The following is a 15,941-nucleotide window of genomic DNA, read 5'->3' on the forward strand; positions in this document are numbered from 1 at the left end:
TTATTCTTCATCAAGAGTTAAAGGTCTCGAGTTCAAACCTAACTGTTACTCTGAAAATTAAAATTGAAAACATGTGTTGGACCAAAGAAGGCCATGTGTAAGAGGGCATGTTGAAGGATTTAAATGTTATAGTTACACCCTCGCTAAAGCTTATCTTAGAGTAGATTCTTGTTAACGGTTAATATATTGTTATAACAAATGTAGCGAATCAAGAACAAAACAAGAATCACGATCGAAAAAAAAAAACGTCACACGCAAAAAACACAACGATTTACATAGTTCAGCGTAAGCCTACTCCACGGTGAAGATCCGGTGAAAGATTGCACCGTGCAAAAAATAGGAGATTACAAGTTTCTCTCTCTTTCCTTGGTCTTTGGTTATACACTGCAAACCCCAAACACCCTTATATACTGGGCAACAAGAGTGTCCTAAACAGAGTTCAAGACTTGCAAGCGAAAAACAGGTCATAAAATTTTTGGTGGGCTTCGGATTCACACAAAGTCCATTTCGGGTCGTTGCAACCCGGACCGAAACAGGATTCGGGCCACATCACATATAACAATGGGAATATTGGCCCTTGATGATTACCTACTAAATTTCTTATAGAAAAAAGCATGTTCTTATGAGAGCCAAACTGATATTTTGATATCTGATTCGACCATCCCTGTATGTACGACAAGAAATGCTGTCGTCATTTACATATTTGCATCTTTTTCTATATATATATATATATTTTAAAATTTTGACTAACATGTATTATGGCCTGACACTATTATGTTGTTTTTTCGCTACCTAATCAAATGACTGCATGCTGTCTTAAGGGCTGCAACCATGGGAGTTCGAGTCTTGGTTGTATGTACTATCTATTGTTAACGTTGGCTTATTCACCATGCATTTAAACCAGGTCAGTCCAGCTTCTGGCATTACTAAACCGGGTCATATTGTGGAGATTCTAGTTCATCACGAGGACTTCCAAACCCTAGAGGAGTTTGTTGATGGTATCCCGCAAAACTGGTGGTGTGAAGACAACAGAGATCAGGAAGTTATACTGGTGGTTAAGGTGCGCGGCAACTGCACTACAGAGACAAGAAATCACCGTGTCCATGTGCGCCACAGCTTCTCGGCCAAGACCATGCGTATGGATCACAAACCTGACACAAGCCGTGTCCAAGCAAATGTCCTTCACCGGTCCGATTTTCCACGGCTTAGCTCTTCCTGTGATGTGGTGGACCACTTGCGGAATTTGCATAGTCCTTGAAACAGTAAAGATAATGTCAGCACTGAAATCAATGTTTGATGATGGGAGGCATGCATCACTGAGAACTAATCTGTCTAGCTGAAGTATCCTCTTCTCTATATACCTCTTCTGCGCAAGCTTCTTGATGTAAATATGTGCAGAGCCATTTTGCGCTATCTTGGAATGAATTTGATTTCTTGTAGTAGCGTTTTCATCAAGAAACGTTGCACATTCGGACTGACAACATCACTCCGAATGTGCATAGCAAAATTAAATGCCCCGAGCAGCAATAATTGGGTGACCATTGAGCTGTGGCTAAGCTGGTATCAGATCTCAAGTAACCTCAAATTTTGAGGTGAGGAGTTCAAAGCTGAGAAGGGCTGGATTTAGCATGTCCAAAATTCATTTACCTTTTGAATTTCTTGTAAATTAAAAAGATTAAAAAAAAAAATAGAGGGACAGCTGTTTGAAAATTTTCCAATTTGTTTAGTATTCAAAAGTAAATCAAATTTTCTTTATAGTGAAAAGTTGTGATTAGTAGGGATTATTCTTGAGTGTGAAGTTGAGTATTGATCATCTTCAATGAACTCCATGAGCAAAACTTGTATGTATTTATTGATGTTAATTGTGTATTACGTAGATTCAAATGTGTAATGAAGAGTAGTTCTGCCCGAGAAGGTATCGAGTGTATGAATGCACCCAAAGATCATATCAACTTGTTAGCAATTCTTACAAGTGCGACAAATTTTATTGGGTGAACTTACCAATGATGTGGTTTGTTTGGGGCACCTGATATTAATTTACTCTTGAATTGCGCCTTACAGTCCTATTATATGGTGTCGAGGGCATTGAACATGCCTTTTTTCACTCTAGCATTGACGGAAAAGAAAGGAAAAGAAGAGGGTGGCTTAAAAATGAGAGGAATTTGGGAATATGAATTCATGAATGGGTGAGTAGGTCATACACCAGTACTTACACCACCATTATTGCCTCCACTTACCAGAACTTGCACCGCCATTGCCTCCACTGCTGTCAGCACACTATTTCCTCTGCCTTCATCTGTTTCGTCCTCACCACTATAATCATCATTGCTGCTGCCATTACCACCAGATATACATCACCCTTGGTCAAGATCCCCGGCAAGACCACCATGACAAGTGACCCATCAGTATTGCTATGTGACCATTACACGGTGTGATTATTGTAAATAAAATTTTTCAGGACATATAATCCATATATGGCCAAAAAGATTTTGATACGTACAAACAAAACATTTTCCTTCACAATTGAAATTGTTATTACAACCAGAAGAGCTTCTTGTATACAAATATGACAATCAAAACTATCCAAATGATCCTTTCTTTGCCTCTTAATGCTAGGATTTCTCACTGTTAACCTACATTGCAACAATCAAATGCAGTAATCAATTATGATATGTGAAAATGTTGGTATGATTTTAAGAATTGAGAAATTGAGTTTGAAGAGAGTGAGGTGGGTCTACTCACCTTCACCTTGCTCCTCCATAATTAGATGGATACCCATTTTCTTCAACATTTCTTGACAGTATGACCCAGGGTAGTAGGATGATATAACTGAAGCCTGAATGTAACAGCTGGCATCATCACAAATATTGGGAGGGCCTGGGCTGAGCTTTGGTCTCTTCTTCATCAAATTTTTAATTGGTTGATATTCTTTAGACAACTCATCGTAATATTCTGTTACGTTCCCCAAAATAACGTGATTGCCTTTACACCCCCAATAATAGGAAGAATAATAACTGTCGGCGTTCTCAAACCAGTTCACGCCATAACCATTGATTTTTAGATCAAATCCAATCAATGAGATATCATGAATTTCCAAAACAGCACAGATGGCAATTCCTTTGACGTAATTGTAAGAAGAAAGATGATCTATCACCAAAGACAAAGAAGACACCTCAACTTCACTCTTATGCCTAAACCATTGCGGAATCTCACTTCCCGGAAAACTGATCCATTGAATTCCCTGTTCCATGCACAGCACAATAAAGATCCCCAAGTTTTGAATACATACATACATACATACATACATATATATATATATATATATATATATAGAAAGAGAGAGAGGTAAAAGTAATTAACCTGAAGCTGAGTTTGTGATGATATATTTGGCATGTTTTCCATCTCATCCATAACCAATTTGCGGCACTCAGTGAATCTGAATCCGCGATTGTTTGGACCAATTCCACTTGGTGGAATCCAATACCGTTCCAATGATTTGCAGCCATGTGCATTCACATGTTCAATAGATGACGGAAGTGAAGTTAACGTTCGGAGGCTTGTGCAACGTTCCAAACGAAGGTGTCTCAGACATTTGAGTTGAATGAGGCTTGTTGGTATGCTAGAGAAATTGCTTCCACTTAAATGTAAACAAGATAAAGTGCTCAAAGCGGAGAGCAGTTCCAGTTGCAAATAATTAGTAGTTCTCTTTCGCACCAATGAAAATGACACCAATGAATTTGGCGTTTTGGGAGACCATTTTTGTAAATCACTTAGCCCAAGCCAATTAAGTTTACACAACTGTACAATGGAAGATGGTAACTGTTCTATAGCGGTTCCTGCCATCTTAAGGGATTCTAAATCCTTCATTCTAGAAAAAATGTCTGTTGGAATACTTTTAAGCTTTGGGCAATAACCTAGATATAAACCCCTAAGCCCTTCAAGATGCTCAATTGATGAAGGCAAATCTTTTATTGCAGTTTCATCCAAATCAAGATGCTGCAAACAATTCATACGCCCTTCAATCTCTGGAAACTTCTCAAGTTTTACGCATCCTGATAGATTCAAATATTTCAACTTTTCCAACTTGATGCTTTTTGTGAGACTCCTCAGATTTTTACAGTTCCGCAGATCCAATGTCACAAGCCTCTCGTGAACTCCAATCGACTCGTGGACCTCAATTAGATTTTTACACCCTTCAAGATTTAATTTCTCCAAATATGGGAGACTAGACAAGTTAGGAGTTTTATACAAATTTAAGGAGTGACCGAGGTCAAGGTATTTTAACTTCTCTAGAAACTGAAAAGGAAACAAACAATGAAATAAATCAATCAGTTTCAATAAAACCCGACAATACTATTCATATGTAAATAACTGTATAAATAAACTCTGATCATACCTTGATACTTGATGATATTTCTTTGATTTGGTTGTGACAAAGGCGAAGTTGAACAAGATTTTTTGGATGGAAATTAGATGGCAAAAACTTTGCAGGGTAATCATCCCAATCGAGATAACATAATTCATTTGAAATATATGTAAGGTGTCCACAAGGTCTTATCCCACTGAGTTTAAGCAGTTTTAGTTTCTTCATCTTCTCAAAGACATCGGCATCTACATGTAACTCCTCTGGTACATGTTCATCAGGCAAGTTTAGCATAATGCCTTTAATTGTTTCGGTCACCTGATCACCAAGAACATTGTGTAAGTTACCATGCAGTGTTAAAACATTAAAATTATCGAAGTTTACAACTGTTTAGATGGAAAAAATTAGATGCAGCAATTAAACCTTTTTTTTTTCTTTTTCTTTTTCAAAACTTGAATATCAAAATTGCAAATAAACTTCTATGGAGTTAGAACGTACCGTTTTCTCTCTGAACACTTTATAGATATCTTTATAAAACCACAACCTACTTCGTTTGCCAGGATCATCAGGTGATTCTTGACGAACAATTTCCTTACCCATTTCTTGTAACAAGTCATGCATGTGCAGCTTGTTGTATGATGAGATAGTTATCAATGACCGTTCAATAAGAATTGGAATTCGTGGGTAAAACCCATTACTACCCAATATATCTATTACATAGTCTTCATCATATCCTTTGAAGAAACAAGCAATGTCAAGGAATAAATCCTTCTCTGTATCATCAAGGCCATCAAAACTTATCTTAAGAACATTATGAATTTTTTTATTAGGAATTCTTTTCAAATTATCCAATTCATGTTCCCACTCTTTTAAACTTCTTTTAAATAAAAAAGAACCCAAAACTTGAAGAGCTAATGGAAGGCCTTGAGCATAATTTATTACACTTCGCGAGAGTTCCAAATAATCCTCCAAGGGATGGCTGTTAGTGAAAGCATGCCAACTAAAAAGTCGAAGAGCTTCATCGTCATTCAACAACTCAACCTTGTATATTTCATCTACTTTATGCTCCACCAATAAACGTTCATTTCTGGTTGTTACAATGATCCTACTTCCAAAACCAAACCAATCATTTGCTCCAGCTAAACTTTCTAATTGCTTCGAACTATCAACATTGTCAACAACTACGAGGACCTTCTTGTAACAAAATCTTTTCTTTATCACATTGATCCCATAGTCAACATTAGACATCTTTAGATCTTCCATTAGGATGTCTTTCAAGAGTTGTTGTTGCAGATCCGTTAGACCATTCTGTTGTTCTGAAACTCCTTTCACATCACTAAGGAAACAACAACTTTCAAATTGATGAAATATTTGATTGAAGACAACTTTGGCTATGGTTGTCTTTCCTATTCCCCCAGTTCCACAAATTCCCACAGTGCACACATCCTTTGACCCATTATTTAGCAAAGCAATCACTTCGTTGACACGAGAATCTATCCCCACTTCATACTTGGCAACATATAATGGTATATGTTCCAATTTTTTTATAATCTCTTGAACAATTTTTTGGATAAATTTCGCCTCATGCCTATGAAGTACAAAGCACATTAAAAAGAACTAGTGAGTCATAAATAACACACACATTTTTATTTATGGGTAAATAATAATAATAATCATAAATTACTCAATTCGTAAACAAAATTGATTGAAATAGACTAATGCATCTTTAAAATGTGGATAACTCATGACTTGACAACTCAAGGTCATGGGGATGCACAAGTGGTTCTAGTAAGCAAGCCTGCTTGTGTTTATTTCTTGTGATGGTTCAACAATACATCTATATATGTGTATATATATGTGTGTGTGTGTGTGTGTATAAACTGTTCAATCCAAAATCAAAATGAACTTTCATTACCCAAATTCGCAAATGTAATCATTTATACTTTAATGAGATAAAGGACAAAAAGATTAAAAAAAAAAAAAAAATTTGAGTTCTAGGAGTTTGGGAGGTATTAATTTTCAGTCCAACCCTCTAAAATCCACTTCAAACTACAATACAATTGATAGAAGATTCGTATTTAGAATACACAAATAAATAAAAGTTATTTTAATTATGGATCATTAATATGTATTTTTTCTTTTGGTTTTTGTTTGACAAATCAAGTTCAAACACAACTAGGAAAAAAAAAAAAAAAAAAAAGTCATGTTCAAACATGTCTATTATTTATGGACTTACATTTGAAAACAGCAGCACATACCACTTTAATAAAGTCTTTAGTTGTTCTACGGACCAAATTAGTCATAAAAAAAAAAAGAAAAAAAAAAGAAAGAATGTAAAACTTAATTAGAATGGCAATATGAAGTTTTAATCCATCTATCAATTAAACTTGAAATCATAATTTTTTTCCCCCCTTTTTGGTAAGAACGTCAAAAACTTAATAATAACTCTAAATAATAAATATTCAACTTTAATTATATTAGTTTGATTCTAATTTGGCATAAAAAGAAAAAAAATGGAAAAATAAGGAGATACGCTATTCAGTGCGAATAACAAATCCAAAAGTAACCTATATATTTATTTAAAGATTTAAAAAGAAATGCTAATTGAAAATATAAATTGTGCTTCATGTTTGCTTCTAATTAAGTATTGCAAAGTCGTTTAGTTAAACTAGTAAACATATTTCATACGGCAATATAGAAGAAGAATAAAATTTGTTGGGTTAGTTATTACCCATTTGCTACATCGTTCAAATCCCACCCGCTTAAATTTGCCGCCTCTACCAAAGCTGCCCTCCACTTTTGCACCTTTTCCTTGTCCTCCTCTCCAAAATTTTCCTCATGTTTGGCAAATGCTGCTGCAAAACTTCCCTTTTGTTTCCGTACTTGCGAGGGATCGACGTCATAGAAAATTGGCAAAATTGTTTGTCCCACTTTATTCCTGCATTCAATGATCTGTACGAGTTCATCCAAACACCAAGTGGACGATGCGTAGTTTTTCGAAAAAATGATGATTGCAAATTTCGATTCCTTAATTGCCTTGAGGAGCTCCAAAGAAATTGATTTTCCTCTCTTAAGTTTCTCATCATCTTTGAAGGTGCAAATTCCTTTCTGTTGCAGTGCCACATAGAGATGGTCCACAAAGTTCTTGCGGGTATCTTCACCTCTAAAACTCAAGAAGACATCATAATTCCATCGAGGCGAAGAAGAAGCAGCAGCAGCAATCGCATCCATTGAGGCTTGCTAATTTGTGAATGCAAAATTTATCGGTGTGATTATGATACCTACAAATATCTCTCCCCCTCTATAATATTTACAGAGAGAATGCACATGATAAGAAGTTGCAGGGAATTTCTTCAATCTTTTTTCTGGGTCATGGACATGTATGTTGAACAAAACAGTGTGTGAAAAAGGTGTAGGTGGGTCAAATTAGACTGCTGAAGAAAGATTTTAAAACATGTAGATGACCGTGATTAATAAAATGAAAGCTTGAATTATTCATGAATTATATATTGGAGAAATTGTGTACTTCAAAGTCTCTGTCCCCCTTAATTTATTATATATGTAACAATTGGTAAGCATCATCAAGCAATTTCCTTCCTTGTTCTATGCTCTACTTGGGAACATACAAAGAAGTAGCTGGGAACTTTCCTCCCTTAAATTAGGTGAAAATCTGAATCAACAACTTACAATATATGCAAATAAAGATCAATTAACATAAATTAGGTGGCTGAACAAAGACTTCCTAATATTTTTATAGAGTGTAACTTATCCAAAACTAGATCCTAATATTATTATTAAATTAAATTAAAATTATATAAATTGTCGTGAGACTTGAATTATATATAGGAGAAATTGTGCTAAGCATCATCCAAGAAGTTGCTGGGAACTATCCTCCCTTGAGGTTAGGGACAAAGACAAAGACAATCCTTGGACACATGTAAATTGGGCATCAAATCTCAACCAAGAGAGAGGTATCTTTATTTTAAATTATATAGCAACCTAATAAATCTAAATCTAAATATACAACAAATTACTAGTAATGACAATATATGCATACAAAGATCAATTAATATATAAACAGACCATGTGGAAGGTGTGGGTGGGTCAAATTAGGCTGCTGAAGAAAGACTTCCTAGTGGTCACTCTGTCTGAGACTTTCAAAATTTTGAGTGATACTAGGCGAGTTTTTAAATGAGAGGCACTTCATACAAAATTTTGAGATTCTCAGGCAGACATATGCTTCAAACAAATCAAATTGACAAAGAATTACATGACAATCTATTGAAATATTAAATTAATAAATAAGCACCTACAAAAGAGAAAAGTAAGACTCAAGAGATTCAATGTAATCTAATAATTGAGACCATATACGGATAATTACAACACATAAGACTTGAATTAAAACAAGACTTGAATTAAAACAGGCAATTGAACACACATTTTCACAAACTCATAAAATTAAAAAAAATTCAAAAATTCTTTGTATTTTTTAAAAAGTAGGAAAATAAAGCAGACAATTGAGTAAGAAGGATAATGAAACATAAAATTTTCAAAATTCTTTGTATTTTTTAAAGAGTAGGAAAATTAAAACAATAATGTGCTTATGTTACTATTTAAAGACCATCCAAGAGTAAAATAATGTGCTTATATGTTACTATTTAAAGACCATCCAAGAGTTATACCAATATGACCAATCAAAATAATAAAATTAAAAAACTAATAAAAAAAAAAATGTTGATCAAGGTTAGAATAGAAGCCTAACTATACAACAACTTATGAGTAATGACAGACCGTGTGGAAGGCATAGCTGGGTCAAATTAGGCACTGAAGAAAGACTTCGTAATGGTCACTCCATAATAATTTTATGGTGTAATTTATGGACAGGCACTAGACTTTCAAAATTTTGAGTGATAAACTTTAAATAAGATGCCCTTCATACAAAATTTTGAAAATCTAAGAACCACGCATAGGCATATGCTTCAAAAAAATCAAATTGACAATGAATTACATGACAATCTATTGAAATACATAATTATATCAATAAACAAGCGCGTACAAAAGAGAAAAGTAAGACTCAAGAGATTCAATGTGGATATACAATGACAATCTAATAATTGAGACCATATTCAAAGAATTACAACACAAAAGTCTTGAATTAAAGCAGGCAATTGAATATGTTAAATATAAAAAAGAAAGAGATGAAATGTATTGATGTGTTTACTATAAGAATACATACAGGAGTTTATGTATAAGACGACATGTGTGGAGAATAAGTAAATATAAACCATATATAATAAACCCATTCAGGGAAACAATATATTTTACAATATCTAACATAACATACGTTTTCACAAACTCATAAATATTTTAGGACCTAAAAAGTTGAGTAAGAAGGATAATGGAACAAAAAATTTCAAAATTCTTTGCATTTTTTTAAAAGTAAGAAAATAAAAACACACAAAAAATTGATTGATTAAAGCAAACACCCCTCTATTGAGAATCAAAATTCACGTCTTCCAAAAGCATTGTCCAATTTCACATGGAAATCATCTTTTGTGTGGACCTGTATTGGTGTTGTTGGAAAGTGTGGATGAGAGTGCGTCTGCACTGCCAAAATGCGCAAGTGGTCATGTTGTCAGTAAAATAATATTTTTATATATTACCATTTACGACTATCCAAAGTTATACCAATATGACAAATCAAAACAATAAAATTTAAAAACTAATAACAAAAATTTAGAATTGAATTCTACAACAAATGCACAAAACCGTCAAGCTCAATGGTCAGATGACCATGATTTGAATAACATGAAAGCTTGAATTATTCATGAATTACATATAGGAGAAATTGTGTACTTCAAAGTCTCTCTCTCCCATTATTATATATGTAACAATTGGTAAGCATTATCCAAGCAATTTCCTTCTTTGTTCTATACTGTCTACTTGGGGAACATAGAAAGAAGATGCTGGAACTTTCCTCCCTTGAGGATAAGACAATCCTTGGAACGTATGTAAATTGTGGTGAGTCTTATTGTGGTCAGGGGTGTCCCTACCCTTTTAAGACGGACATATGTAAATTGTTGTTAATCTTATTGGGGCATCAAATCTCAACCAATAGATTCATTTCCCCTTCTTAATAAACTCGTGTTGTACATAGTCGATTGGTGGGTGAGTTTTTTATGCCGTTTCGTTATTGTTTTGTTAAATCGGCTCCTGTTAGGCTAGTTTCTGGCTTGACGGGGTAGATCTGCTTTTGATTTTCCGGCTAGATCTCCGATCTATGTCAGGTTCCCGCCTCTGTGTGGGTTTTGTTGTCCCTGCCCTCTTGTGCGGGGTTGGGGGGTTTCTTTTTCTTCGGCGGCGCCTTGTGGATGCAGCTTTAGAGCAGTTGCCTTGACCATGGCCTGACCTGTGGGTCACTACCGTTGATACTTTCCTTCCTTGGTGGTTTCTGCTGGTGCGTTGTTTTCTCAGCAAATCTAGAGTCTGTTCTTTAGTTTTATCCGCTTGCTTCATGATTTGTTTGTTGCTGTACGGCCATTTTTGGTGCGCTTTGTAGATGTCATATGGCTGTTTTTTATTGACAGGATAAAATATATATATAATAAAAAAATAAATAAATTTCAACCAATAGAGAGGTAACTTAATTTTAAATTATGTCAAAACTGCGAAAAAAAAAAAAAAAAATCCTTCCAACTATCAAAAAAAGTGAAAAATAACTTTCTGGACTATTTCGGATTGCAAATTAAACCCTCAACTATATAAAAGGTTGCAAACAAGTCCCTTCTAATCACCGGATCACATTTATCGACGTCTGCTGATTCACGCGCCTGTGTATTTCAAAGTAATGCCCAAATTATCCTTTTGAATGACAATTATTCCCCTATTTGCATATAGTTCAGGGGGTTATTTTTTATTTTCTTGATAGGTTTTTTTTTTTTTTTTTCACTTTTGCAATTTATTTTTGCTATTGTTGTAAATTATTATTATTACTACTACTACCACCACCGCCACCACCACCACTATTATTATTATTATTATTTGAACTATATATATATATTTTTTTATCATTTATGAGCTTCTATAAACTGTTTGTAGGTATATAGATCCATCAACCAACTAATCAAGTAATTTATTTTTGTTATTATTTTAAAGACAATTTTAATAGTTATTATTATTGTTATTCTTATTATTCTTATTAGTTTTTTTGATAATTTATGAGCTTGCAAAAATTGTTTATAGGTATATGGATCCATCAACCAACTAATCAAACAATTTATTTTTGTAATTATTTTAAAACTTTATTATAATTACTACTATAGTACTACTACTACTATTATTAGTTATTATTCTTATTCTTATTGTTAATTCACAGGGATTCTAAAAGTGAATTATCATATATCTTGCAACTAAGTAATTTATTTTTGTTATTTTAATAATTATTACTACTACTATTTATTATTATTTGAAATATTTTTTGATAATTTATGAGCTTATGAAAATTGTTTGCATGCATATGGATCCATCGAGCAACTAATCAAACAATTTATTTTTGTTATTTTTTAAATTATTATAATTAATAATACTACTACTACTATTACTACTACTAATATTATTAGTTATTATTAACATTAATAATAATATTATTATTATTATTGATATTGTTTATTATTATTAGGCAAAATTACAAAAAAAAAAAAAAAAAAAAAAAAAAAACTTTCTGAGCTATTGGTTAGTTGCAAGATGGTCCCTGAAGAGTATTATATATAGGTATTGTATAGTTATGATATTTTAAAAATTAATAAGTAGGGGTATTTTGGTAATTTTAACCCTATGAGTATCGAAAAATGTGGGTCGGTGATCGGGAGGGGCTTATTTTGTATAGTTGATGGTTTGATTTGCAACCCGAAATAGTTTAAGGGTTACTTTTTACTCGCTTGATTATTTTTATCATTTTATTTTTTCAAGACAAGAAGTGTTAAAAGTTAGATTATTAAATGTAGAGAGTTGAAATCTTGCATTCCAAAATCCACCGTAAGTACTAACCCACTGGGGTATCGAGGCATCTGCCTTCCTTGATTGTCCAGTAAGTTATTTTTAACTTTCTTGATAGTTTAGGGTTTTTTTTTCCTCACTTTTGCCTAAATTATATAGCAACCTAATAGATCTAAATCTAAATATATAACAACTAACGAGAGTAATGACAATTAACATATAAACATACTAAACAAAATATAAGATGGGAGACACTAAGACAGACCAATATCAAAAAAGACTTCCTAATATTTTTATGGAGTGTAATTTATCGAAAAGGATACCATATTCTTATTTTCCTTTAATTTTTAATTTTTATTGTTATTTTTATTTGTACTAGTATTCATGGTTTAGCATAATACATTTTTCAGCAGAAAAAATAAGAATAAAATAACATAAAAGCTATTGATCACTTTTCAGATAAGCCTATTAAAAGTTAGAAAGTTTGCTTTAGAGTAACGCTACTAGGGGCTCTCCCTCATCACGCTTCTCGAGAGTTTTTCTTTAAATTAAAATATTTTGAGTAAAGAAAATAATTAAGATAATATCATTAATAAGAGAATCTGTTTAAAATACCATCAAATGAAATTATAAGAGACGGTCAAAATTAATAAAATTATAAGTGACTGTCAAAGTTAACAGTATAATTTGGTCAAAAGAGAAAGTGCAAACTTTATTGATTCGTGTGAAGTGCTGTAAAATAATTTTGGAACATAAAAAGATAGACGTTATAATGATTTAGGCGGACCATAAAGGAATACAATGAATCCTAAACTTAGGCTTTACACGAAAAAATAAGCTACACGAAAGTCAAATAACGATAGATCCCTAGAGACACTTGAACCTGGAGTGCTCTGATACCAACTGTGATACCCCTCGACACCGAGACATGGGTCAGGCCCAAGCCCAAGCCCAAGCCCAAACCTGAGGGAATATCAAACAATTAAAGTATTTAAACAAATACAGAATACAAAATGAAATAAGAATAAAGAATAAAGCTGAAAAAATACTAATTAATAAATCCTCATATTAATTAATCCAATAATAAACCTTTAATAACAAAATCCTATGATACCAGTAATTAATTAAAATTACAACTTGAAAATTCATCATATGGATCCCTAATCCAAAATCCAACTGAAATAAAATAATATCTTACTAAAACAATAATAAGGAAATCCTATGTTAAGACGGAGGAGTGAATAAATCGTCTCTGCTCAGCACGAACAATCCCTAAGCCTGAAACTAACGAATACCTGAAAAATAATGGTAGGTCAGGCCCACAAACAAGTTCTAATCTACTACATCCCAAACAGAGACTCGGAATTCATATACATTCTAGTCAATCCAACAATAACTATATAGTCCGTATATATATAGATACACACTAAAAGAACCTTACTAGACTATAGGGTTGTCTCAACCTGAATAGTAGGCAACATGCAAAACGCACATATAGTGGGCATGAGTACCTAGACCTACTAGGGTACACAACTACACTATATCTAACTACACATCCCTTACAATATACACACCCTAACCTTGATCCTGGGACTCAAGCTCATTGTTCGGTGGTGTTCTCGTCGTCCTACATCATCAAGTTTAAAGAGTGTACATTAAGGCGAGGACTAAGTTTTACATTTATAAAAGCCACTACTACCTTCACTAAAAATATAGTTAGGGTGAGTAGGGATCGTCCCAAGGGATTGGAGTCGTACTTGGTTGTGGAATCGCAATTAGGGTTAGTAGGTCGAGTGATTAAACAAATAGTTGGTTGGTTGATTAAACTAGAGAGCAAATTAAACTAAATAATTGAATGCAATAAAGAGTAAGTAAGAGAGAGAGAGAGATCTTGAGGTTTAGAGGTCACCACCAAGCAATGCATTTCTATACCATTGACAAGTGACTAATGAGAGCAAATGATGTGTTGCAATATTGGTGTGTGTGTGTGTGTGTTTGGTTGATTCAACAAGCAAGGAAGACTAGTTAAGCATGTATTGTCTAAACATCATGTGAAAGGCACAATATATCTAAGCAATGAAGCATATATTGTCTAAACAACATGTGAAAGGAACAATAGATCAAAACAAGTCATTAATCCTTTCATTAAGCTCACAATCCAAATATAACACAAGGTTAGAAACATATGCTACTTGCATTCAAAAGCTTGGATCATCAAACAACAAGCATGGATTGTCCTTCCATTTAGCACTACACTACAACTACACTACATTTACACTACTAGCATGAAAATAAACTAAGAGAGAGGCACAATCCATCAAGGAATAAGTATGAACCATCAAGAAAATCACAAGAGCATTCCATTAAGCACTATGTTTTGACAATCTCTAAATCTATAGCATCAATACACATAGACATGCATCAATAACACAAAATCTAGAGACAAGCACATGAACATCTATTTTAATATACATAGACATGTGGATAGAATAAAATGATCAATTGAAAGCATTTAGCCACATAAATTATTGAACAATCAAGATCTATATATATCAAAATGTCAAAACATTAATTACAATACTAATCCCTCAATAATACACAAGATTAAGATATAGAAAGCATGCTTAGGGCTAACTCTAGCCCCAAGAGGATGTCTAGCCACTCATGGTGATGTTGCTCCAACCCTCAAGGGCTAACTCCATGGTTGAGATTTGCTCCTTGGATGATGAAGAGTCTCCAATGGTGTCTCTAGCCTCCTCCTTCTCTTCTTCCTCCCTAAAGCTTGCCTCCTTTGAGAATAATCCCTAGAATTATATATATCTCAAAAAGTGCATCTATTCCTTTTATAGGTAGGTCAAGTGACACACAAAATGAGCTGGGGTCGTGCAAAGAATATTCTCTAATGATTGGATAGAGGACGGATTGAACAAGCTGGCTTTTTAACTTTTTTGAAATGGAGGAAGTTCGATCGATCGAACTTTGGACTTGGATCGATCGAACTTGGCTGAGATCTATCGAACTGAGGCTGGATCGATCCAATTGGTTAAGCTTTTTGGGAAAAAAACAAATCCGAGATATTTTGGGAGATATTTTTGGGAAAAGGACAAAAGTGGTTAGTGGGTAATACAACTGTAGATAAGATCAATTATTTGAATAAGGACAAAAATGTTCAATTGATCGAAGGGTGGTGTTGGATCGATCAAACTTTGGACTTTCTGCTTTGGGTCAAGATTTGGATCTATCTTGAAGTACTGAGATCGATCAGTGTTCGATCGATCGAACCTTGAAGTTGGATCGATTGAACTTTGCTGCTTTCCACATTTGGCTTCATTTGCTTATTTCTTTTTCCACTTTGCTCCTTTCTTTGTTTAATCCCAGAATTGCTTCAATTAAGCTCTTATTTGGCTGAGTTAGCTTATTTTCAGGATAAGTGCCTGAAAATGAAAATAATACGAAATCAATCTAAAATGGTAAAGTAAAATAGATAAAGGTATTAGAATGCCTAAGCTTAAGGGGTTTAAATACGCACTTTTCAGCGCTCATCACTCATATAATGGCATATAACTATATATATATAATTCGT

At 33.6% G+C, this 15,941-nt stretch overlaps 2 protein-coding genes across 2 annotated transcripts; both read right to left on the reverse strand.

Annotated features, from left to right (window-relative positions):
• Positions 1–2,290: 2,290 nt before the first annotated feature.
• On the reverse strand, positions 2,291–4,739 carry LOC132311586 (disease resistance-like protein DSC1). The gene is made up of 4 exons (XM_059809573.1): positions 4,397–4,739; positions 3,361–4,296; positions 2,743–3,241; positions 2,291–2,633 (listed from the first exon to the last, which is right to left on the reverse strand). The coding sequence occupies exons 1-4, from the start codon at positions 4,655–4,657 to the stop codon at positions 2,629–2,631; spliced, it is 1,701 nt and encodes a 566-aa protein (XP_059665556.1). The 5' UTR covers positions 4,658–4,739; the 3' UTR covers positions 2,291–2,628.
• LOC132311587 (disease resistance protein Roq1-like) lies at positions 4,694–8,066 on the reverse strand. Its single transcript, XM_059809574.1, has 2 exons — positions 7,095–8,066; positions 4,694–5,951 (listed from the first exon to the last, which is right to left on the reverse strand). The coding sequence occupies exons 1-2, from the start codon at positions 7,592–7,594 to the stop codon at positions 4,823–4,825; spliced, it is 1,629 nt and encodes a 542-aa protein (XP_059665557.1). The 5' UTR covers positions 7,595–8,066; the 3' UTR covers positions 4,694–4,822.
• Positions 8,067–15,941: the final 7,875 nt, after the last annotated feature.

Source organism: Cornus florida, unplaced genomic scaffold (assembly GCF_030987335.1).
Source record: "Cornus florida cultivar Cherokee Brave unplaced genomic scaffold, ASM3098733v1 CherokeeBrave_3.0.0_Hap2_Chr06, whole genome shotgun sequence".
NCBI lineage: Eukaryota > Viridiplantae > Streptophyta > Magnoliopsida > Cornales > Cornaceae > Cornus > Cornus florida.

Bases quoted from the DNA above. Each gene is read 5' to 3' on its own strand.
- LOC132311587 (XM_059809574.1), bottom strand. From the start codon at position 7,594: ATGGATGCGATTGCTGCTGCTGCTTCTTCTTCGCCTCGATGGAATTAT. The intron at 5,952-7,094 runs GTAATAACTAAC...TGTACTTCATAG, and splicing joins TTGAACGATGTAGCAAATGG to GCATGAGGCGAAATTTATCC.
- LOC132311586 (XM_059809573.1), bottom strand. From the start codon at position 4,657: ATGCTAAACTTGCCTGATGAACATGTACCAGAGGAGTTACATGTAGAT. The intron at 4,297-4,396 runs GTATGATCAGAG...TTTCCTTTTCAG, and splicing joins AAATATCATCAAGTATCAAG to TTTCTAGAGAAGTTAAAATA. The intron at 3,242-3,360 runs GTTAATTACTTT...TGCATGGAACAG, and splicing joins CATCACAAACTCAGCTTCAG to GGAATTCAATGGATCAGTTT.